Consider the following 24,670-nt stretch of genomic DNA (forward strand, 5'->3'; position numbering starts at 1 on the left):
AAAATACATTTTGTAGTCTTCATTTTGTCCTAAACATTTTGTACTCTCAGATGCAATGCGTGTCGTTTTATATACAACTACAATTAGATAACAAATGTGTGAAGATTGTAAAAACAAGATTACAGCAGGAGGAATGCGGAAATAAGGAACATAAAATTTTTTCTACCTTCAATCACACTGAAGCTGAACCATGAATGAGTTGTGACTGACACACACACACACACACACACTCACACACACACAGACACATAGACACACACACACACACACACACACACACACACACACACACACACACAGACACGCTCTGTGCCACACACATGCTCTGCCACACACACACACACACACGCATATGTGCGCTCTGCTTTGTAAACCTGCTCAGAGAGAATAAAAGAAAGGAAAAGACAGACACAACATCATGGCCATGTTTAAGTTTCCCACTGGGACATTTCTGTTCATCCTTATCCTCAGTGCCTTCATCATGGACACAGAAACTGGTGAGTTTGCAAAAACTACAGTCATGTTTCACCTTTATATTCTGTTTCTGTTTTAGTAAAAATAGAACAAACATGTCAAACACATCCTGAATGTTAGATTCTGTTCCTAACATGATGTACATCAGCGTTTGAGTCATGTTCATGTTTTGATCACAGAGAGTGCAATAGTGCAGGAATAATCACGCATGGTTAGGAGAGTTTTATTTATTTGCTAGATAACAATGGCTAATTCATTGTTAGTGTTCTCAGGTTTATACATGCAGGTGTCGGCGCTGATGTACGTAGAGGTTCCAAAGAATCAGAGATTTCCAAACTGATTTTGATGTGTGTGTTACCTTTACGTTTACACTGTGTTGTTTATTCCTTAAACGATGTGAACCACAGCCGTGATTTCAGCAGCAGCGAGATTATAACTTAAGATTTTCTCAACTATGCAGATTAGGTCTGACGAACCCAAAACGATCGTCTCGAACGGGTTCTCAGACCCGATCCCAATGCTACAGCGCGTGCGGTCCGACGTTCCTTCAGTTCCCCGCTCACACCTTCAGCTCCTACCTGCGATTAACTCCTGTTTACTGGAAGGGTAATAGGATAATAAGCACGGTGTCATCTCCTCCTGTCATATAAGACGTCTCATTAAATGTGCATTGAGATGCCATGAAGAAAAATAAAGCTTGGAAGGAACTTTTACACCTGACTAATTTAAATAAAGCAACACGCATTCGTGCGATATTAACTTGTTCAACTTGTTGGCTGTAGAAGCGTTTACATGATAAGCCACGGCCACAATTGTGAAAAGAGAAAGTAGATACGTGTCAGAGAAAGAATTTGCATTGTGGTTTAATTGCTAGGCTTCTCTAGAACACGGTTAAGAATCTTGAACGGTAGCTCTACTTGTATTGTTCTGCGCTTGATATTATCGCTTTGCTTGTTTTTCCTCATTTGCAAGCCACTTTGGATAAAAGCCTCCGCTAAATGAATAAACTATAGTAAATAAACTTAAATTGAACTCCTGACCTGTATGGAATTAGGACTGTGAGGACTAGAAATAAAAATAAAAACTCTACTATTTCTACCACTAATGATGGAGTTTTATTTGATTGATTGGATTTTATTGGATATCATTAAAAATGACAGTATTTTTAACCCTAATCTTTTTTTTTGCATTGTTGTTAACGCTTAACGAGATGTCCTGGGTCAACGAGGCATGGATTTGCTGAGAATTAAACACATCATCATGTTGGGACTGAATTAGTGCGATCATGGTTGCATTGATATTTCTAAATATTGTAAATAATCGGAATACCTTACAGCACGATGCTGCTTTTCCTACACTCGGAGGCCTGTACGCTGCGGCCGGCTGCAAGGCTACTACATCCAGGAAATCAACAGAAGCTGCGACATCAGAGCTATAATGTGAGTCTCGCCGCACGTTGTACAGTGTGTTACAGTAATTACTTATTTTTTATATTCAAAGTTACGATTTCTGTATTTTTCTGCAGTTTTCAGACCAAGGATGGGCGATTCATCTGCGCTGATCCCAAAATGGAATGGACTCAAGAGAGGATCATGTGCCTGTGGTAAGATATACTGTCGTTTGCTTGTTTGTTTTTTTTTCAGAAACTTTCTATTTAACAAATTCAACCGTAGCATTAAAAACTCTTTCTTTCTAGGGAAAAGGCTGGAATGGTGGAATGATGGATGGCTGAAGTGAGGATGACATTTCGTCCGGGAAAATAATTCACATATTAATCTTTATCATTAGCATGCGATTTTTGACGGCATCCTACAGTATATTCCTTCTGTAATGAAATTCTAAGGTTTTCAGCTTAAACATATTTAACTTTGCCGAACTCTTTCCTACATTAGTCACAATGCCGTGCTGATCGAGGTGCAGCGGCCCTCGCTTCATCTCTGCGTAAAGTTATTCGAAGTGTTGATGTTGATGGAATTTCAACTGAAACAGCCAGTCAGGGCAGGACATATCGAATAGCTCCTCCCCCTTTTTAAATAGCCAATCGCTCAACAAGTGCAACTCGGGCAAGGGGATGTTTATAATGTTGGGGGGCGGGACACTAGAGATTCTAGAGAGCGTTTGATTGGACAGAAAATCTGATGAGAAGCTGAAGTGCAGAATGATGTCATCAGAATTGTTGATCCGCATCGGTGGTAGAGAGAGACTGTACGTTTTGACTGCGTATCTCTTCTAAACGTTAGAGAGAACCTTAAGGCCGACATATTCATACTAAAATCCACAAAACTTCCATTTTTGAATTCATGGCATCGCTGATGAAATATTTCACTCCAAACACATTTTATGTGCTCAGGTGTTTTTCTATTAAAGGGCATTTTGTACACTTTTTTGTCTGAAAATCAAGAGTGTCCCAGGAGCTGACCTGTAGTCCACCTGAAAGTAGGATCCCAAACAACACATGCTAATTTGCATGTTGAAGGGAAAAACTGTGCACGTGAAAAGAAAGGGTGTTGCAGGTGATCTACAACTAGCGCTGCCACACATCTCTTATAATATGTCCTGTATCTTACCTTTATATACTGTTATGATTATCTGTTTAAATGATTTCCTGAATATCATTAACAGAAAAAGAAAAAAATTGCCATAATTAGTCTAACTCAAAAGAGGGATACTAGCAAGATGGCTAGCATCTAGCTAACAATTCCAGAGGTGGCTCGATGGTTAAAGCTCTCAATTACTGATCAGTAGGTTGGGATTCAAACCCCAGCACCACCACACTGCCATTGTTGGGACCTTGAGCAAGAGCTTTAACCCTCTCTGCTCCATCCATGACAAAATAAAGGTATTTTAAAACTCCTGTATTGTGTAAACCAGTAGCCAGGTTTGTTAACAAGTTAGTATTATATTAGTCTATAGGCTATAACTAGATCTAACCAGTTCATAACTAATTAACCTAATCATGCTGATGATATCTCATCCATTTTCAGACAGTTTGGACTATTACTCTAGATTTTTTTTAGAATTATTTTAAAATTCAAAAAACATGATAGTTTACATTCTTTAAAAATGACAATTTTATCAGTCAATTCTCTTTTCCTTTAGAAAAACAGGGTCAGGCTATCCTTTTTTTAAATTTAATAATCTAATCATTTGTTTTTGCATATTTAAGGTGTTAAACCTTCTATATAAAACAATCTATAAAGAAAGCTGTGGTAAAAAAAAAAAAAGCAGAAAAAACACTATGTAAATATCTTAACAGTCGCACAATACTTTTATTTTAAAATAAACAACTTTCTAATGTCACCCTGCTATCACAAATTAGCTTATGACTTGAGATGATGGTGAAAATGGTGAAAAGGGTTTTTTATTTTTTATTTTTATAAATTTACATATATACTAATATATACTTGAATATACTAATCTAAATGTATAGAAGAAAAAGGAAGATAGATAATATACAATAACTAAAACACATTGCACCATTTTTAGCAGATGTGAGCAGATTTATTGTGCTTTATTAAATAAAACTGCCTAAATAAATCCTATAAAGCAATTTTAGTCATCTTACATTTATATTTATTCATTTAGCAGACGCTTTTATCCAAAGCGACTTACAAATGAGAAACTACAAGCAAGGAAACCTTAATCATGCAATTAGCAAATTCCTTTTTTCTGACTGTGATTGGATAACGAAGGCCTGAAGAAAATTCAGTAAATACAGCAGGGGGAATGAGGAATGAGGAAACCAGATTAAGGGATCAAAGGGTCCTCATTAAAGAGATGAGTGGATCTGATTGCATATTCTCACATCTAGACACTTTGAAGTTGACATGCAAGGACATTTCCCTTTTAATGTTTTAATGTTAGCTCAATCTGGCGTCATAATATCTGTCTTATTTTAGATCTCTTTGATGTATGAAGAGACAGAAATGGACGCAGGTGCAGGTAAACAACAGCTTTATTAGAGACACTGGCAGACAATTCCAAAACATTACACAAGATGGTGGTAAATAAACAGGCAGAGGTCAGGCAAAGGGTAAAAAGTGTAAACTAGGCAAGGCTACGACCAGGAAGACGAAAACAGCTTGGTAACAACTGGAGAGAATCACAGCACGTTAGAAAGACACTAACCGCTGATCAGAGCAGTATTCCACAAGGAATTCTCACATGGAAAGAAGCTTTTCCTCAATTATCCCTTAAAAAAATTACCCCTGGAAAACCTTGAATAAATATTTAATAATTAATAAGATGTAAGAAGCCCATTCCAGGACACTTCACAAGTCTTGCAGTTCTCATCTGCCATCATACACCTTTTCTTTGTTGTTGAAGACTTCTGAATTTGATTTTTCCAAGCTTTACATAAATGACTTCTTATCGATGAGTTCCTTCTAGTATATGCTGTATATTACAGGTCTTTGACGCTGATATGATTCCATTAGGCTTCTAGTAGTGTTTCAGAACATTTAATTTAGGCCACACAAAGTAAGACTAACCTCCTCCAAATCTAATCTTACATCATTTACAGTAGACTTAAAGCTGTTTTATGAATCCTTGCATAACATCAGATACAACAAGAAAGTTGAAAAGACATCCCATCTCCTTGACTGGACCATCGGGAAATTGGAATGATGTGAAAATTAAGCTATTTTAATTGATTTATTTGTTTATTCTTTGACCACTTATATACTTCTGGTAGCTAAATTCATGTATTACAATTCAAAGATTCAACTTCAGGACTTCATGTACTTACTTATATATTATTGTATTAATGACTTCATTTACTTATTATATTACTGAAACAAATTAAAACAAACAAACAAACAAACAAAGTTTAAACATGGAGTCGCCTGTGTGTAACTTTTATTTTGAAGTTGACAGCCATTGAGCGCGTGCTGCTCTGAGAGTACACCACTGAAGAAGCCATGTGCAGATTCTCGGGGCGGGTGTGGCTACCCAGCGCATGCGCAGTGCAGGTTGGGCGGTGGGCGCAAATCAGGTAGTGACGATGCGACCCGATCTGTACCTGCACACGCGCTCGATTTAATCCAATCTTTACAGGATTTGAGTGTGTTTTGTTTTGGAAATGATTTTTATTACACGTTCAGTGTACACACAAATAAGATTAATGGACATATAACAATTACAATCATCTGTTCAACAAGGATGGGACAAAAAAAAACGAAAGAACACAAATATAAAAACTACTTCATGCCAGTGTTTCTGTAGAACATCGAGACTGAAGTTCCAGCTGTAACATGAAAGGGTTATCGTTTCCATAGTAACAGTATTCACAGGGATGCTCCACTCAAGCTAAAACTAATAACAAATACATTTTTTAAAATGTGTTGTTTAACACATTTAAGGAGAAGATTATGTAACATTTATGGAAGGAGTCGCAGTGTATCCGCTGTTTGATGCGAAAGAAACTCAGTGTTAATTGCACGCATGCGCAGCTCGTCCAGGAGACGCGGATCGGGTTGCCACAGCTGCAGAGTCGGATCAACCGTAAGAGTCGACTCTTCCGGCTCCCAATCACTCGTTTTGGGGGTTTTTTCCCCTAGATTTTGATCAGATCAGTGATGTTCTTCTTTAACTTCATTAACTAGGGCTGAAAGTGTTTAATGAAAGCTCACTCTGCCTTCTAATGAAGAGAGAATAACATTTTGCAGTGAATTTTACTAAATGTGTTTAGGAACATGGGCTCTGACAAAAACACTGAGCCTCATTGCAGTAATGTTTTTGTGCTACTGTGCTTCTTTATTAGAAAGATTATTATTCTGATACACTGATCTGCAGTAATAAACCTGCTTCATTCACATGGCTGAGTCAAACACACACACACACCGCAAAACACGAAAAAGAGTTTTCAGTGGAAGACTTTACTTCCTGAAGAGAAAGGAAAGAGTTAATAACTGAATGACTTTTGAATAAAGAAGGAGAGGTGCCTCTCAGTAATTACTGGGAACCAGATCCTCCTGTATCTCACCTGTTTAAAGGCTGATTACAGGTTCCTCAAACACTCCTGAGTTCTCCGTGTTCATTACTGTACTGAGACTAAGGCTAAATTTGTAATTTGATAAAAAAAAATGCTTTCATCTCTCTCTGTCAGACCAGTCCTCCTGGAGCTTATCTCTTGGGGTTTCTCTGGCGTTCTCTAGTTCCTTACTTTTTTTACAATAAAAAAAAAAAACATATCCATCCTGGCTTCTTTCCTTGAGGAAGTCAGTCCTTCCTGGTCTTTTGTTTTTCTGTTTACTCTTCTCCAGCCTCTTTGACTAGACACACTCCCAGTTCTTTGTTTGTGTTGGGTTGGTAGCTCCTCTTTGGGTGTGGTTTTCCCTCAGTTCGCTTCCCATGTCCTAGCCGTACTTTTCTAGGTTCTATCCCTTGGTTAACATCAGTTTATAGTTGGCTCTGTACTTGGGCCAATCCCCCATTACAATGACTATGTTTACACGCACATCAAATTCCATTTAAGGTCTGTATTCGGGTTGCAGCCATATTCCGAATGCGATGTTTATATGCGAACAGGCATCAGGATATTCCTCTGGAGATTCAAGATGCTGTCATTGCTACCCACAATTCCTTGCAGACTGAGCGTGCACGTATATTTACTTTCAGTGGTTTTTCTGAATAAGGTGTTTACGTACAGCAAATTTCATACTAAAATAAGCGTGTTCCAGGGGTGGGAATCTGGGGAATAAGAATATTGTCTTAATCTGAATCGGGCAATCGGACTGCAGTGTTTACATGACTCGAGACTAATTTGAATACTGCTGAATATTACCAAATTACTATCGGAATACTGATTTTTGCATGTGAACGTAGTCACTGAGTAATGAGACATCAATGAGTAATGATTACATGAAGAGGAGGGAAAAAAGGAAGAACACAAGAGTGTGATTGAAAGTAACAGCTGAAAAAAAGTGAGATGAAGAGAGTAGAGAAAGAAATAAGATAAACCCTGGAAAGAAGAAGTGAAAATGCAGGATAAAGATATAGACAAGAGAAGTAAAATGCAGAATAACAGAACAGAAGAGAAAAGAACCAAGTTAAAAGCAAGAACTGAAAAAGAAAGAAAGAAAGAAAGAAAGAAAGGGAGAAACAGAGTACCTAGGAATAGGTGAGAATTAACTCAATGTATGTAAATATGGGAGTCGACTCTCAGAGAACCGATTCGTTCTTGAATGACTCGTGGGTTCGGATCAGCCACACCACACACACAGACAGACCGCGTATCTCGCGAATGGTTTAACTGCTTCCTGCTTCTTATTAATTCCAGATTAAAAGGTGAGACATTTTAAGGTTATAATAATATAATGAACGTAGCGTAGATTAAAAACAGATGTCTGTTATCTAAGCTGTAGCATTATAGACTGACGTTTCAGCCATTTTGTGCGAATCGTGAATCAATGAAAATGCTAAGCAGTTTACCAGTATAACCAGTTAACTAGCTAGCTGTCCAAACTGAATCAGTTCTGCAAGCTAGATACTGAAAAATATAAATATATGACTTCTTTTTTAGTAAAAGTATGAAGACTTATTATCTGCTGAGATGGAACTTTTACAAATATTTATATTTATATTTAAATTAGCTCGGTTAGCATCGTGCTGTTAAATGTATTGTCAGAGTCAGACTGAAATCTGTCATTTATTCACATGCATTAATTATTGATTAATAAAGTTTACTTGGTCAGTGTCATTGCATTTTTTATTTCTATGGTTACTTTTGTCCTCATTGCTCATTGAAACGACCTTTATGTCATCACAACCGGAAGTGTACACAATATTGCACGCGCTAACGGTAAAAGGCGGAAGTATGGAAAAAGAATTTGTATATTAATATAAAACTCAAATTATTGCTATTATTATTATTATTAGTAGTAGTAGTAGTAGTAGTAGTATTTTTATTATTATATTGTAATTTCCAGCATTATTATTATTGGCACCCTTCATGACAAGGAGCAAACAGGTCATTAATATTTAAACTTTTTTTATTAATGAATTTGTTTATGCAACTTATTGGCACCCTTAATAGAATTAATATTTGCTGACTAGTTGATCCAGCCATGATAATGATTGACAAAAGAAGAATGAATTGAAAAGGTGTTCTTAAAGGCTGTCTGGAAAAAAAAAGTGTGTGTGTGTATGTGTGTGTGTGTGTGTATATATGTATATATATATATATATATATATATATATATATATATATATATATATATATATATATGCATGTATGTGTAATATAAACTAAGTATGAACAATTTTGTATGACATTTTGCTGAAAAGTATTTATTTCCCCTGTGTATGGAGACTTTTGTGACACCTGTAGATTAATTGTTAAAATTCCCTCATGCTGTTGCTTTATTATTCATTTTTTTAGTACAATAGTCTTAAATGATAATAGAAATAGAACACAATAGAAGAAAAAAACCACATCTATCAATGGGAAATGTTGATCTTTTCCCTGCACACAGGAAGTCCTATGAGTTTAATGTGAAGTGATCAGCTTATTCATCATGTTAAACCTTTAAACTCAGCTTCTTTGTGAAAACTTTAGTTTAATTTGAAGTTTGTAGTTTAATTTTTAAACCGCAGTGTCTGTAGGACGAGTTCTGATTTACGTAATGGAGTCGCGTTCAGTCTGGCGCCTTGCTTGCTCTTATCTTGGCGTGTTGTCCACTTTTATTTGTGTGTACAACCTGAGAACAGTGCCAGGAGGGTTTTAGGAATTCAATCAATTCTTATTCTTCTTATTATTGTATATTATTCTTACATATAATTCCTTTTATTTATATATATATATATATATATATATATATATATATATATATATATATATATATATATATATACAGTTTACTGTCTCTGAATCAGTGTTAGTAGTAGTGTTTACCACATGAGCTCTGATTTGCGTAATGGTGACCCTGAAGTCCTGGTGCCATCCTGGTGCCTCGCTCTTATCTCTTAGATTTTGTTGTGTGATTTGACTGTAACTCTGAAACAGGAGGCTTTTTTGGAGGAAACAGAGTTTTGTGTGTTCCTCGGTCATATTTCATACAGGTCGAGGATATTGTGAAGATGATGCCTCCAGCTCTGAAAGAGTTTATTGTGAGGAAATCATCCTGAGTTCCTCTGATGTTCCTCGTACAGAAATCATTACTACTCTTAAATGTCAGATAACGAGCGTGCGTCTTTTCACCCGAAACACCGCTGAAGCTCTTGGCCCACTTTTGAAACGAGTGTTCTGTAAACCCCCGTGTGCGCTGGTCTAGCGTTCTTATATCTCTGTATTTTTAATGCTGATGTTGGTGCTGACTGTAAGCCCCGTGAGTCAGTAAACAGTGAGCCGTTAAAGTCGGTAAATGAGTCGTTAATCATTAACGAGGTGGGACCTGTGAAAGTTCTGCAGCCGAAGCGAGTGAGGAAGTGACAGTTGAAGATTTCGCGCCTTTCTGTGTGGCGTTGTGGGGAAACAGCTGCGCTAGTGGCGTTCCTTGTCTGGTTTCAGTTTTCTGCCATTTGAGGTTTTTAGGTTTTGAAATCATGAACAGGAAATACCTGGTGATGAAATGTGTTCAGTTACAGGTGTCTTTAAGTACAGTGAAGCTGCCGGACATGTTCTTCTCCAGATTGTGATAAACTGATAGTTTTAAGAAAAAAAAGCCTTTGTTTGTCGCACGTACACACACACACACACACACACACACACACACATACACACACACACAGTAAAGCTTGTTTCTCTGAATATCCCAGGAAAAATGAACCAGTTTATGAAACCCCACCACCACATTTCAGTGCTGTTATATAAACACTTTTTAAATGTATTAATTTATTCTTATTTTATGTTTGTATTTATTTTCCATTGATATGTGGCCTGTCTTTTTCTGGGTTTTTATTTATTTATTTATTCCCAATTGAAAAAAATCCACATCTCCATCTGGCTCTGAATGTGTTTTATATTACTATTATTTATTAATTATTGCTATCATCATTTTATTTATTTCATCGCTACCTGTGTGTGAGCTGAGAGTTTTTATCTGTTTACTTACTTACTTATTTCTAAACTTTGTTATGCCTACAACTGGCAATTTTCTCATTTTGTTTCTTTGTTATTTAACTGTTGTTGTTTATCAGCGTGTCTGCTGGAAGTTGATCTCATTCCTGATTTATTGATTTATTTTCTCTTCCATCTACACCTGGCTCTGAATCAGCCATTTATTTATTTATTTATTTATTTGGATTGATGAGTTAAAAATTAAACCTTTGTCCTTGGAGCAGGTTCGATGTGTATATAACGGCACCACATCAGTCTGATTCTCAAAACGCACCGTAGACTTACTCGTGCTGTTGTGCATTGAATTCATCTTTTATTTTATAATTAATCTTTTTCTTTTCCAGGTCCATAATGGCAGGATGCATCAATCAAGGAAACGTGAAGTTTTCAAACATCGTAAGTGGTGATTCTCTGACAAGAAACAGTTCTGTTTTTATAGAGAAGTGTGTGTGTGAGAGAGAGAGATTTTGATCTGAATAATGGATGTTCTGTGTGAAATCAGTTCCGTAAGGAGACCGGCAGGTACAGGGACCTGACCCAGGACCAGGACCAGGATCAGGATCAGATCATCGATGGTCATGAGATCTCAGTGGAGCTGAAGTCCTCGTCCGAGGGAGGAGAGGAAATGGACGGATCTTTCGCTCAGAGACAGCGTAAACCAAACAGGAAGTGGAGCAAAGTGGCCAAGATTGCGCTCATCGTTATCTTCTTCTTTATTGCTGGTGAGGTTCTCTAGAATTATCTGTAGACTAAACGTTAAAGCTTTATGTTTACCGTAATTAGGTTGGAAAATAACACAATTTTAGTGCCATAAGTTGTGTTCAAGTGAACTGAATGTAGTGCAGCGTGATATTAACTGTTGATCATCTGCAGAACGCAGGTCAGCAGGTGTAAAAAAAAAAAAAAAAAAAGATTTACACATCATGAATATTCATGTTTTTTAAGCATGTCTGCCACTCAGCCTTTTTATTTAAAATGTTATTTTATATGCACATCAGGTTACCTTATTGGTTATGTGACGCCCCGCAAGCCTGACGTCACCGTGAACACCACGGTCTCCATGGAGACTTTAATCTCTGCTACTGAAGACGCTGACGAAGAGCCAAAGTCTGAACTGAAGGACAGCGAGCCCTCTCAGAGCTTTGCGGACTGGGGCAGTGTCACGGTCACGCTGAGAGAGAAACTCACAACTGCAAACTTCCACAAATCCTTACAGTACGTTTGTTTGTTTATTTATTTATTTATTTATTTATAAATTGTACAGCTAAGTGCAGACTCCAATTACTGTAGAACACGTAAGAGTATATTACAGTTTCTTAATTAGATAATGTTCCACCTTTTGGGAAACCTTATTTTTCAGTAGAAGGGTGTAAATCGTTCCAGAAAGCAGCCGTGGTGTTTGTGGAGACACTCGGGGGTGGGGTCAGAGTTGGTGCATTTCGAAGCTTGTCTGTCGGCCACATTTACAAAACAGTATGAAGTAACACAACAAAAAGCCACAAAGTAACAAAAAAGCTACAAAGTAAAGATACGAAGTAGCCTCAAACATATTAACACAGAGATTAGCCACAATGATGCAAAGTAAAAATATATATATATTTAAAAACATATAGCGTACAAAAATATGTACAAAGTACCCAATAGTTGCAAAGTAACTAAAAGAGACTTATATTTTTAATGTTTATTATTTCATTAAAAAAAACATTGTAGCGTTGCTGTTTGCTCTGATTATCCTTTCATTTGTTGTTTTCTAAAATGCTGCTACATATCCGGCAACTTTGTGCAACATGTTAAATCATATGTCTGTGAACCGTTGTTTGATCCACATGGCCTGTGGATGTAACTGCTGCGTTTCTCATCCTCTTCCTGCAGGGAGTTTTCCTCTCCGAACCATCAGGCCGGCAGTGAGGGAGATCACGACCTGGCGGAGAAGGTGTTGGCGAAGTTCAGGAATCTGGGCATGGACACGTGGATGGATGTGCACTACGTGAAGCTGCAGGTGCCATCCAGGTGAGTTTTGGGTCGGGTTCTGATGTGTTGTGTGTCGAGTCGTGTGTGTTTATCGCTCACACGGCGTGTCGTTAATGAACAGGGAGAACAAAGTGTCGATGGAGGCTGAGGAGATAGGAAGACCAAAAGGGTATTTAGCGTACAGCGCACCGGGAACCAAACAGGTGGGTGCCAAAACTTTTTATTCATATCGTTTTGTCAGACTTTTTCAAAAAAGTGTCCTGAGTATGTTCATATCAGCAGTGCAAATGATCAACAGTGTCAACACTTCTATTAAAAACTTTAGGTTTTGAATTGCGTACGAGATTTAAATATTCATTTGAATATTAATGAGGCAGTGAATGTTAGCAGCTGTCATCAAGTCACAAAAAAAAGTTTCTTAGTGTTTGTGTTTCTTCAGTGGCACTTGAGTGGCAGTAACCGCAAGTCTAAGCAGGAATAATTTCTATATACGCTCAGCACATAGGATATAGAGTGGATAAATACATGGTAGACATTATAGACATATAAGCTGTATTTTTAGTCTGCGCTACGTGAGTGATAACACCTTTAGCACCTTTATGTAGCAGACTAAATGTTCTTGTCAGTGCAAGAACATATCCTCGTCTCAAGGTTACTGAGAAACTTCCAGAAGAATGCACATTCCACAACAGTTTCACAACAGATAAAATATACAGGTTTGTTGTTATCAGGGTAGTCAATTCGTCAGGTCAGGATTTCCGTCTGCTGGAGTAAGAATCACACATCGTATTGTGTCATGTGACCTACTCATGTGAACTAGTATGCAGCCACGCCCACTACAACAAGCATTTTGTGATGAACAGTCATGAACGAAGGCTGTAGAAATTACTAATCTAAACGCATCCATAATTCACGTGTAATCCAGCTCGCTGGAGTTTCTCCACTCGTAGTTGATGCGTAAATCCGTGATGGTTTTATTTGATCGTTCCTTCTCCTCGCTTCCGATGTTCTCGCAGGGAAAGGTGGTGTACGCTAACTACGGCCGAAGAGAAGATCTGGAGAACCTTCAGAACCAGAGACTGAACCTGACGGAGAACATCGCTCTGGTGAGAGCTGGAAAGATCAGCCTGGCTGAGAAGGTACGTCAGATCTCTTTACCACAGCTGTGAAAGCTCAGTTCCTCCACTTTGTCCTGACCGCTTCTGTCTGCTCGTCGTCCAGGTCGCAAACGCCGCACGCTTCGGTCTAGCTGCGGTTCTGATCTATCGGGAGCCGAACAATGAGGGCGAACTCAATGCTGAGTTCTTCGGCCAGGTGAGTGTCCAGGTGTTCTCTCGCCACCTTCGCGTCTCGCTCTCTTCTTTCATTTTTTCCCCTTCATTTATTTAATCTCTGCTTGTCTTTAAATCCAGGTTCACCTCGGAACTGGAGATCCTTACACTCCGGGGTTTCCTTCCTTCAACCACACCCAGTTCCCTCCTTCTAAATCCTCCGGTCTCCCCGAGATTCTGGCTCAGACCGTCACCGCGGAAACGGCTCGCAAAATCCATCTGTAAGTTTCACACCACGGAGCCTCAGGAAATTATAGTGTTTGTGTTTTGGAGGAAAAAACCAAACAAAATCTTTCGTTTTCATTTACTAAAATCGTTTTAGTGACTAAAATTGTTCGAGACGTAAACTAATGATAACCAACTGAATAAATGTACATTTTTAAAAAAAATCCAAGTTAACTGTTTTTTTTAAAAAATGTTACATTGTAAATACTGTAAAAATTTCAGTAGTGGTTTACTTATTAATCTCCACCCTGATAACCCATAAAACTCCGCCCATTTTCACAGGTATGTGATGGGGAAACATGCAGAGACTCAACCAGGGTGCCAATAGTTTTTACAGGAAGTGTTTAATGTTAGCTTGATGTTTGATGCTAACTGCTTTCTGACTCGCAGGAAGATGGGAGGAAAGGACGCGCCCAAAGAGTTCGCAGGAACACTGCCGGGCGTCTCTAAATACACGCTGGGGGGAGAGACGGACGTCACCGTGACAATTAATAACGTCCTCGCCGACACCAAGATTTTCAACATTTTTGGAGTCATTAAAGGCTTCATGGATCCAGGTGAGAGCTGAAGCGTGCTCCTGTGCTCCGTGCTCGCGAGCATGTCGGTGTTCCGTGCGAACTCAGGGTTTGTTTGTGCAGATCGCTACGTGGTGCTCGGCGCTCAGAGAGACGCGTTCAGCCACGGGTTCGCCAAGTCCACCGTCGGCACGGCGCTGCTGGTGGAGCTCGCCACCGCCGTCAGGGACATGATGAAAGGTGAAGAGACTCGGGACATGCTCAAAGCGGTTATTTATTTATTTATTTATTTATTTATTTATTATATAAACGCTGATTTAGAGTAAACCCTGTAAACGTTTCCTACAGATGGATTTAAGCCGAGGAGGAGCATCGTGTTCGCCAGCTGGAGTGCTGGAGATTTCGGCAGCGTCGGTTCTACAGAATGGCTTGAGGTCAGTACCAACACCGTACCACACCACCATACCACAGTACTAACACTGTACCACACCATCGTACCACAGTACCACCACCGTACCACAGTACCAACACCGTACCACACCACCGTACCACAGTACCACAACACCATACCACAGTACCACAACACCGTACCACACCATTGTACCACAGTACCAACACCGACGTTAGCGAAATATTCTAAAAAATACAGTGTAGTCCGTGTTGGGGAACGCACAGACACACACACACACACACACACACACACCCTGCAGTGTAACCCTAATGTCCTCTGTTCTGTTTCTCTCACTCAGGGTTATATCTCCTCTCTCAACCTCCGAGCCTTCACCTACATCAGCCTGGACTCCACCGTGTCTGGTAAACTCCAGCTCAGCAACACACACACACACACAACACACGTTTGGTTCTTTGAGTTTTTAATTTACTAAATATATAAATAAATAAACTATATATATTTTAACCTAGGCTTTAATTTTTTTAGAAAAGTTAAGTAAGTTAATTATAGTTTCCTCTCTATTGAGGGTTTTAACACTCACTCACTCACTCACTCACACACACACCTTTTACCAGAGGAGTAACTTCCTGCTTAACATCTATGGAAATGTGTGTGTGTGTGTGTGTGAGAGAGAGAGAGTGTGTTTGTGTGTGAGGAAATATGAGCTCATCTCTTGTGTCTGTCTGTGTCTGTCTGTCTGTGTCTGTGTGTGTGTGTGTGTGTGTGTGTGTGTGTGTGTGTGTGTGTGTGTGTGTGTGCCTGCAGGTATAAAGCAGTTCAAAGCCTCCTCCAGTCCGCTGTTACACAAACTCCTGAAGAACACAATGGATGAGGTTTGAATTTACTTCTCCTGATGAAGTATTAGCCCCCCCCCCCTTCCCAAACAATGTCTCTAACCTGTTCTATAATAATCTCTTATACAGGTGAAGAGTCCTCTGCATGTGAGTAGATCCATCTCTGAGGATTTCGCTGGCTCTAAATGGGAGCAGTCAGTGTGAGTTTGAGTACAGAATTAAACCTGGGTAGTTTTTAATATCCGCATAAACACATTTCAGTTTTAATGCTGCAGAGAAAAGTAACTAGGATTAATAGCTCCAGTCGCTTGGTTTGAATAATGATGTAGTGATCTTAGTAAATGTATAATAACATGCACCAGTAATATCCACAAATAGTTTAATTACAATCATTTATAACTAATAATAAAGTTATTCACTTATTAGTTGCAGTGCATTTGTTAACCTGAACCTTTAAATGTTCTTTAATAACGGACGAAACCGCGGTAGTTTAAGGAATTTATTCCGAAACTGAACGTCTGCATATTCTGCTCTCAGTCTGGAGCCCATGAGGATGGAGGACGGAGCGTATCCTTTCCTGGCCTTCTCTGGAATTCCCTCCGTCTCCTTCCGCTTCGTCTCAGACAGCGTGAGTTTGTATTTATTATTTATTATTTATTTATTCCTCTATTAACATTTAAGAGTTAATAATTCTGCTCACGTTTACGTGTAATTCACCCATAATTTTTCTCATAACGGCCTTTATTACATCTCTATTACTGTCTACACCTGTACCTCTACCTGTACCTCTACCTGTACCTCTACAGCACTAACAGAACCAGAAAGTGTCTCTTTTTTCGACCCCCTCACAAAAACAATAAAAATAAATATTCTCAACATATGTTTAAGTAATAAACATTAAAAATGCTGAATTTAATTTAAATTAATATGGATCTCACAACTGGAAAAGTTAATATAACAGTAACAGACGAATAATTTATATTATACATTCCAACATTTCTTTAAACTAGAGAAGAAATGTAATTTTTTTTAACTTTGTGGGGTTTTTTTATTAGTTTTGAGCATATAATTTTATTTTTAAAAAATGCATTTAAAATACAGAAAAGAAGAAACATTAAACATATTTTATTTAAAAAATTCATTTGTTAATTATTTTACTAGACATTAAAATATCATTGAACTTTTGCTGCTGTTGTTTAAAATGCAGAACTATGTAACTATATAGTATATACATGTAAGACTTGTGTAAACTTCATGAATATAAGAATATTTTAGTTCATGTAAACACGTTATCCACACCGGATTTTTGTTTCCGAATATTTTATACACATTAATGCGGTTAATCATTGCAGTGAAATATTATATGTAATATACGTACAGTATATATTTATATTTCTCTGTATACAGTATCATGAATCTGATTTGATGTCCTTCTTGCTCTAGGACTTTTCTGGAACAGATCTGGACACCAGAGAAAATCTTGACGCGGCCACCGAGCAGAAGCTTCTGGAAGTCTGCGTGTCTGCAGCTCAGTTTGCGGGACAGATGGTGCTCCGGCTCGTCCACGATCACATCCTCAATCTGGACGTAGAAGAGTACACGCGCATCATCAGGAAGAACGTGCGTGGGATCGGAAAGCAGATCAAACAAGTAAGAGTTTTTAAAAGTCTTTGAAATTCATGTTTTTTCATGATGAGGTGTCAGAGCTGTTTCTCACTGTGACTCCGTGGTGGTGTGGTGTTTGTTTGTTTGTTTGTTTATTTTACCCAGGTTGCAGCAATTAATTCTAACGCATCCTTTGCACTTAAAGATTTGTGGCTGTCCTCCGTGATTGGATCATATTCTCGCGCCGCATTGGCTCTGCACAACGAGATTAAGAACAGTGACCTGGACGTCGCAGAGACCTGCCGCAACATCAACGACCGCATCATGAGGGTAAAAATAACCGGCCAATCACACTCCAGCACCTGTGAAAGTCTACTTGGCCATTAAAAAAAAACCTATCGTGATGGTGCCACCAGGGGGTGCTCCTCTATTGCAGAAATATGAATATTTTGATACTCGATGATACTTTTTTGTAAATGTTAAATAATAGTGTTTAAAAAAATTTAATCAACATTAAAATAACTTTTTTGGACAAATGGAGCTCGATATTACTGAGAAGTGCATCATGATGTAAATATATTGCGAGTTTCGTATCGTATCGCCCAACTCTAGCCGTCAGAATGTATTCAGTGTTATAACGTGGTTCTAACAGCCTGGTGTGTTTCTCGCCGCAGGTGGAGCACAACCTTCTGTCTCCGTACGTCTCCCCAAGAGACGTCCCGTTCCGTCACATCATCTTCGGCTTGGGTGATTACAGCATCGGCGCTCTGCTCGAGCACCTCGGATCCCTGACGCAGCAGGCCATGGGTTCTGACACCGATCTGTTCCGGAACCAGCTTGCGCTGATTACCTGGACCATCCAGAGCTGCGCTAACGACCTAGCGGGAGACGTCTGGGCTCTGGACAACCTCTTCTGATCATCAGCGTCTCTGCCTCGAGGCGCGGTCTGATCCAGCAGCACATTTAAAACGAAACGATGAAACGTTACAGTAACGGTCGACTTTTAAGTGAAATATAATTTAAACAAATCACACCTACGGTATTATTACAGGTTTGGCTAATAATCTAATGCTAACGTTATAAAGATGATTGATAGATAATTAACCCGACATTTACACTGAGGTTTAGTCGATAATCATTTATTGCTGGACGATATGATACCAAAGCGATATTGCGATATATACCTCAAACGCCGTAGTTTATCATCAGCTGCTTGAGAACACACTGAAACAAATCCATGATTAACCTGATTGTTGTTTGATCCATTTGGTTTCCCAATTTATAATTTTTTTTATCGTGAATGATTCCAAGTATTGCAATGTGATATTTGTTGCCATATCGTCCAGCCTTAACGTCATGTATTTATTTCCGTTATTACGAAATCCTGCTGAATGTCTTTACTTGATTTAATTTCGGTCATTGTAGGTCAAATAATCTAATAATTGGCAGGAATTTTACATTTGTAGTAGTAATAATAGTATTAATATTATGAGATATATATATATATATATATATATATATATATATATATATATATATATATATATATATATATATATATATATATATATATAATAAATATAAAACAATATTTATAATCAGCAAAAATAATCTGTTAAGCACACAGTTTGGAACGCGTGCACTTGTTTCTCAGGTTCTGACTTGATGTTTGGTTTAACCCTGGACAGCTCCATCGTGTCCTGACGCATCAGAATTAAAAAGCTAATCCGATATTTCATTCTGCTTTGTTCACTAGCACTCGGGTCGAGATTCCAATCTAAATCCCTCGCAGGGGGGAAAAACACTGCTTTCGGATCATCTAACTTGTGATTTCGATCCATTTTGCACGGAGAGAAATGTGTTTTGTTTGTCATTATTTATTTATCAGTGACAGTGTTCACTATAAACGTGGGGGTTTTTTACATTATCGGAAGCAGTGCCTTCCATAATTGTGACGGTTATACTGTCAATTTATAAAAGCAGCATCTGCTCTGAGGAATCCGTGTTACCAAACAAGCCGTCAGCAGAAATCAGCGCATGCTCATCATCTTCCACAGCGTGTAGGAACTCGTCCATGTGACAGAAAGCTGCTGTTAAAATTGTAGTTTAACTACGAAGATTCTGGATATTTGGTGTTGTTCTTTGTCGCAGCAATTTTGTTACAAAAATTAGCGATTTGGCGGAAATGCTCTCGGCGTGTGCTGACGTAAAATGACTATCGTGTGATTATATTAACATTAAAAATGATCACAAATTTTATTCTGGATTTGACTGGACGGCTTTTCAGCTAAATTGCTCTAAAATATTGTGATTTTATACCATAGCGTTGGACAGAGCGGAAGGCGTCGATTAATTTTCTATAACAGCAGATCTGACGGTTCTGATCTTGAATAGTATAATTTTTCTTGTTACTAATGTGTGTGCCTGAAATCCCCTTAAAGTATATTTCAAACAGGAACGATGATGGTAATTCCACATAAATCCTCGAAATGTTCAGCCACACGTTCTAAGGAGAAATCTTGGACTGATGCGCAGCAACAAACTTCCCCCACCACCTAGTGACAGAGTAATAAGAATCAACTTTGCAGGGGTGTCCGTAACTTCTCTTCATCACCTGGTCTGTTTAATTCTCAGCACATGCCCGTTATCAGAGCCGAGCGTGTAGTGATTTCTGTGACGAAGCTTGTATATTTTGGAACATATTTCTCATTCTGAAACATTATCGGGAGCAGTGTCTTCCATAATGCACTGTGTGAAGGTAGTTTTTGTCTACCAGTGTGTATTTATCGGGGGCAGTGTCCCTCATATTTCACTGTAGAGTGGAGTCAATTATCGGGAACAGTGTTTCCCATAGTTTTTTACATATTTATGTTCACGTTCTGCTGTATTTGTGTGACTTTTTTGGGCTGTGTGTGTGTGTAATCTCTGAAGAAATCTCAGCATTTCTCCTGTGACACTTCTCAGCTGGTCAGCGTGGGTTTACGTTATGAACTGATAAATGTTTAAAATCATTCCAGTTTCATTTTCAGTGATCACCAGGAGAAATGTGTACACGGATATTTGCATTTAGTGGCTGTGTTTTTTTGTTTGTTTTTTTTGTTTTGTTTTTTCAAGCTTTTTAGTTTCCAGAGTGTCTCTTAAGGGTGCTTTCACACCTATTGATCCGTGTGTCGAGTCTGAATCAGAGTGAAATTGGTTCTTTTGATTCGTTTGCTACAGTGTTGGGTTTGATTTGCTTTCACGCTGCATTTTGTTGAACAAATAAAAACAAATAACCGTTGTTTGAGGGGTGTGTATGGCTGAAAGCTTGTTATTTGGATAAGAAATACAGTTACGGATCATTATTAAATAAATAAATAATTAAATAAATGAGTAGTTTAAAATGTTTTGAATGGGTTTTCTCCAGATCTTCAGAGCACACCCGTTTCTGCAGCGCTACAGCTCTGCGCTTTCGTTCCATTCAGCTGCTTGCAAAAATCTACACAAAAACACTGTGACTCGAAACACCCGACTTGTTTGATTCGCTTCCTGCTGGTGAGTCGATTCAGAATCGAATCACTTTCCCCACTGCACTAGAGTTCACACGACACGCTGCAGATGTGAAAGCACACTTAATATACCACTTCCTCATTTCAGTGGTTGTGCAGAAGAAATCCGTTGTAGTTTATGGCGGGTTTGTTAAAAGCAGCTTCTTCTTTTAGGCGGAAACGATTCCCTCTCTCGCCCTTCTCTCTCTCTCTCGCCCTCTCTCTCACCCTCTCTCCCCCTCCCTCTCTGTCTCTCACCCTCTCTCTCTCGCCCTGTCTCTCCCCCCTCTCTCTCCCTCTCTCTCTCTCACCCTCTCTCTCTCACTCTCTTGCCCTCTCTCTTTTGCCCTCTCTCACCCTCTCTCTCTCACCCTCTCCCCCCCCCCCCGCCCTCTCTCTCTCTCTCTTGGCCTCTCTCTCTCTTTAGCCCTCTTTCTCAACCTCTCTCACCCCCCCCTCTCTCACTCACCCTCCCTCCCTCTCTCACCCTCTCTCCCTCTCTCTCACTCGCCCTCCCTCTCTCGCTCTCTGTCTCACCCTCTCCCTCTCTCAGCTTAAACATTTCTGAAAGCATGATGCAGCTCTTAGAAGCAGTACTAGGGAAATTTTGAGAATTTATTTGCATGCATTAGTTTAATTAATTTGGACAATACATTATAAGTTTGTGATTAGATATGAATTAGTAATCTCTTCACACTATGGTTTTAAATAAGAAAATTAAATGGCTTCCAAAAAGAGCAGAAATGTTCATATGTCGCACTTCTTCACACTATTGATGTAAGTTGCCCGGTTTGAGCTCAGTAAGTGAGGACTGTGGATATATTCCGTTATGAATTCTACACTCTTATTAAAGGGGTTCTGAAAGGAAAACACTGTTGCAGAGTTTAACATGGAACCTTTGGGGCTTAAACACTGGGGCTTAAACAATTTAAGGTGATGGATGAATCTTTCTTTTTCTTTTGGAAGAGTGTATGAATTGGAAATGTTTTAGTCTGATCTTTCTGTGTGTTCTTTTTTTCCCGTCCAATAAATGTGTTCTTGCGCTTAATTGTGGTGTTTGATTTTAATTAATCATTTTAATTCTTGACTATTTAATGTTTATTTATGGAAGGAGTCTCCAGTGTCAGAGGGAAAGTAAGTTTTTCCGAGATCTCACTCACTCAGGCTGTGTTTTATTGTCTTGTTAACATCAAGACAGATTTTTTTTAAAACAACACAATACTACTACTACTACTACTACTACTAATAATAATAATAATAATAATAATAATAATACATTAACTGATCTATTTTTTGTTTCAACAAAGTCTTAAATGTTTTCTGCATATTGCAATAAATAAAGAATAGCTGAGCTATAAAATTAAACAGACATGTATACAGTAAATATAGATTTATATACTATTACTGTGGTTACACTGTAAAACATATTTATTTGCTCTTTGCCGTTACTAATGTGACACATTGCTGTTTATCAGGACAAACTTTCAGACTTGTTTTGTAAGATGGACCGAGGAAAACTATTACAATTTTTGAAAGAATCTTCTATAGAGTCATGTTATACAGAAATGTCTGACTTTTTAAGCTGTATTTGATTGTTTGATTAATATCTGTATTTGCCATGAAATAGCCATTTTAGCAGCTACGGCAATAAACTCTAAAATAAACAGTCTTCTCCTGAAGACTGGGGGGGGGGGGGGCGTTGTTGCTGTTACAGTTCGCTGAAACTGGAGACTCCATGAATGAACATCTCATCATAATAATAATAATAATAATAATAATAATAAAAAGTCACCAAATCAACTATTATGTTTGTTTAGAAAAAAAAATAGGTCTACTTTTTTTATTATTAAATTTAGATTATGTGGAGCATCTGCTGTACAAGTCCCTGTGAATGAGCTGTTGCTATAGAAACAATTAAGTATTAGAACCAGAGCATTCATAAAAACCTGGTGCATATTACAGCTGCACACCTTCTGACCTTCTGACCAATCAGATTCATGTATTCAACTGTGCTATAATGTGATATATATATATATATATATATATATATATATATATATATATATATATATATATATATATATATATTTAAATATTATTTTATTACATTAAGTACAACCAAGGATATGGGAATAGTTGAGTATTCTGTACAATTATAAGCAGTTTAAATGGAATGATTAACACTCAGTATGAGTGAAATCTGTGGATTTGGTAACACCAGGGTGAACAGCACTGTGTCTTTAATATTGCGTGTGTGTGTGTGTGTGTGTGTGTGTGTGTGTGTGTGTGTGTACATGCTGTATAATTAGAGCAGGATAATCCGGAGTGCAGTGCTCCGACACATAGGACTAAACTCATCTGAAATGCGACTCCACTGCGGGAATTTAACGGGAATTTAACGGGGAATTTAGGGCAATGAGCTGAGCGCGTGCTGAATCCGTTGCAGGTGAGTTGTGCAGCAGAAGGCCAGGTTTCATCTTCACACCGGATTTATACCGACATCATTACTGTAATAATACCAAGTGAATAAACACTGACAGTTTATTAACAGATCAGAGATGCTTCATCAGCAGCGGATATCCGGTGTGTTACTGTTAGCGTCAGTGTGTTATTATTATTATTATTATTTATAACGTCATGATTTATTACAGTTATGACTCCTACATGAGCGCGTTACAAGCAGCTTTCTGTCTAAAACCGCTTCAGATGCAGAACAGAATTATTACATGTCCTGAGGTGTGTGTGTGTGTGTGTGTGTGTGTGTGTGTGTGTGTGTGTGTAAAATATTGAGGCTGTCTGGTGAAATCCAGAATATTTGGTGCCTTTAACTGTTTATGTAAATTTAAGGCGCTAAAAAAAAGTATATACAATTATGGGCCACTTTATTAGGTATACCTAGCGTACAGGTCGTTTTGTAGGTGTACAGCTACAGACTGGAATCCATCTGTTGTTCTGCACAAAGTATTGGCACCACTTTACCCTGTCTATCAATGGAAAGGAACCACTGAGCAGATATTAAAGATGTTGCTGTTGTTGTTGTTTTTAATCAATTTTTATTTACATTTAATGATGGTGAAACAAGTTAGTTCCTGTTCTCTCTTACGTTACAGCAGCTGTAAAGGGTAATTCTCTCACCAGCCTCGCTTTATTCTCTGTCTTGAAGTTAATAAGACAAAAAAAAAAAAAAAAAAATCATTAAGACAAAAAGCATAAACTCCTCTGTCCTGAAGATGTCGGAAAAACTTAAAGCTACAGACTGTTACAAAGCGCTGACCCTGGAGACTCCTTCCACGCGTTTTCACACTTCCACCGTACGAGTCCCTGTACATGGGTTGTTGCTATAGAAATGATACCACATTAGAAAGAGTGCATTAATATAAACCTGTGATGTGCAGCTGCACTACTGTCAGAGCCGCTGTTATAGAGAATTAATCAACACCTCCTGACCAATCACAATCCAGAGCTCAGCAGCACTCTGTGCTTACTTGTGAATAATTTAGTAATGCTTTATATGACCAGCTGGATGCTCTGAGTGTGAGTGTGTTTGTGTGTTTGTGTGAGGATGCGGTGTTCAGTATCATTTACGGTTATGTTTAGAATTTCAGTGTTATGCTCTTAGTCGTAAACAGTGTATCAGAGTCGCATAGAGGCCGACGCTGAGCCTTGCGTCCTGTCATGACTCAGCCCGAGCGAGTGAGTCAACTCATCAGTGTGTCACCA

At 38.4% G+C, this 24,670-nt stretch overlaps 2 protein-coding genes across 4 annotated transcripts; both read left to right on the forward strand.

The window, feature by feature from the left end:
- Positions 1-254: 254 nt before the first annotated feature.
- Positions 255-5,199, forward strand: LOC128599804 (C-C motif chemokine 3-like). Its single transcript, XM_053611761.1, has 4 exons — positions 255-497; positions 1,811-1,913; positions 2,000-2,077; positions 2,171-5,199. Exons 1-4 carry the CDS (start codon positions 419-421, stop codon positions 2,193-2,195), a joined length of 285 nt encoding a protein of 94 aa, XP_053467736.1. The 5' UTR covers positions 255-418; the 3' UTR covers positions 2,196-5,199.
- Positions 5,200-7,504: 2,305 nt separating this feature from the next.
- tfr1b (transferrin receptor 1b) lies at positions 7,505-18,935 on the forward strand. 3 transcript variants are annotated; one of them, XR_008384474.1, is made up of 19 exons: positions 7,505-7,761; positions 10,876-10,927; positions 11,034-11,253; positions 11,530-11,746; positions 12,404-12,541; positions 12,624-12,705; positions 13,519-13,641; positions 13,724-13,816; positions 13,915-14,054; positions 14,449-14,615; positions 14,697-14,813; positions 14,922-15,007; positions 15,323-15,386; positions 15,790-15,857; positions 15,948-16,018; positions 16,356-16,446; positions 17,262-17,468; positions 17,629-17,753; positions 18,098-18,236. XR_008384474.1 is itself a non-coding variant. In XM_053611759.1 (19 exons), the coding sequence occupies exons 2-19, from the start codon at positions 10,883-10,885 to the stop codon at positions 18,338-18,340; spliced, it is 2,337 nt and encodes a 778-aa protein (XP_053467734.1). In that variant the 5' UTR covers positions 7,517-7,761; positions 10,876-10,882; the 3' UTR covers positions 18,341-18,935. The 3 variants fall into 3 exon arrangements, 2 of the variants coding, with proteins under 2 accessions (XP_053467734.1, XP_053467735.1); XM_053611759.1 differs by having other exon boundaries at positions 7,517-7,761; positions 17,589-17,753; positions 18,098-18,935; XM_053611760.1 differs by lacking the exon at positions 7,505-7,761 and having other exon boundaries at positions 10,744-10,927; positions 17,589-17,753; positions 18,098-18,935.
- The last annotated feature ends 5,735 nt before the right edge of the window (positions 18,936-24,670 follow it).

The sequence above is a fragment of the Ictalurus furcatus genome, chromosome 23, assembly GCF_023375685.1.
Source record: "Ictalurus furcatus strain D&B chromosome 23, Billie_1.0, whole genome shotgun sequence".
NCBI lineage: Eukaryota > Metazoa > Chordata > Actinopteri > Siluriformes > Ictaluridae > Ictalurus > Ictalurus furcatus.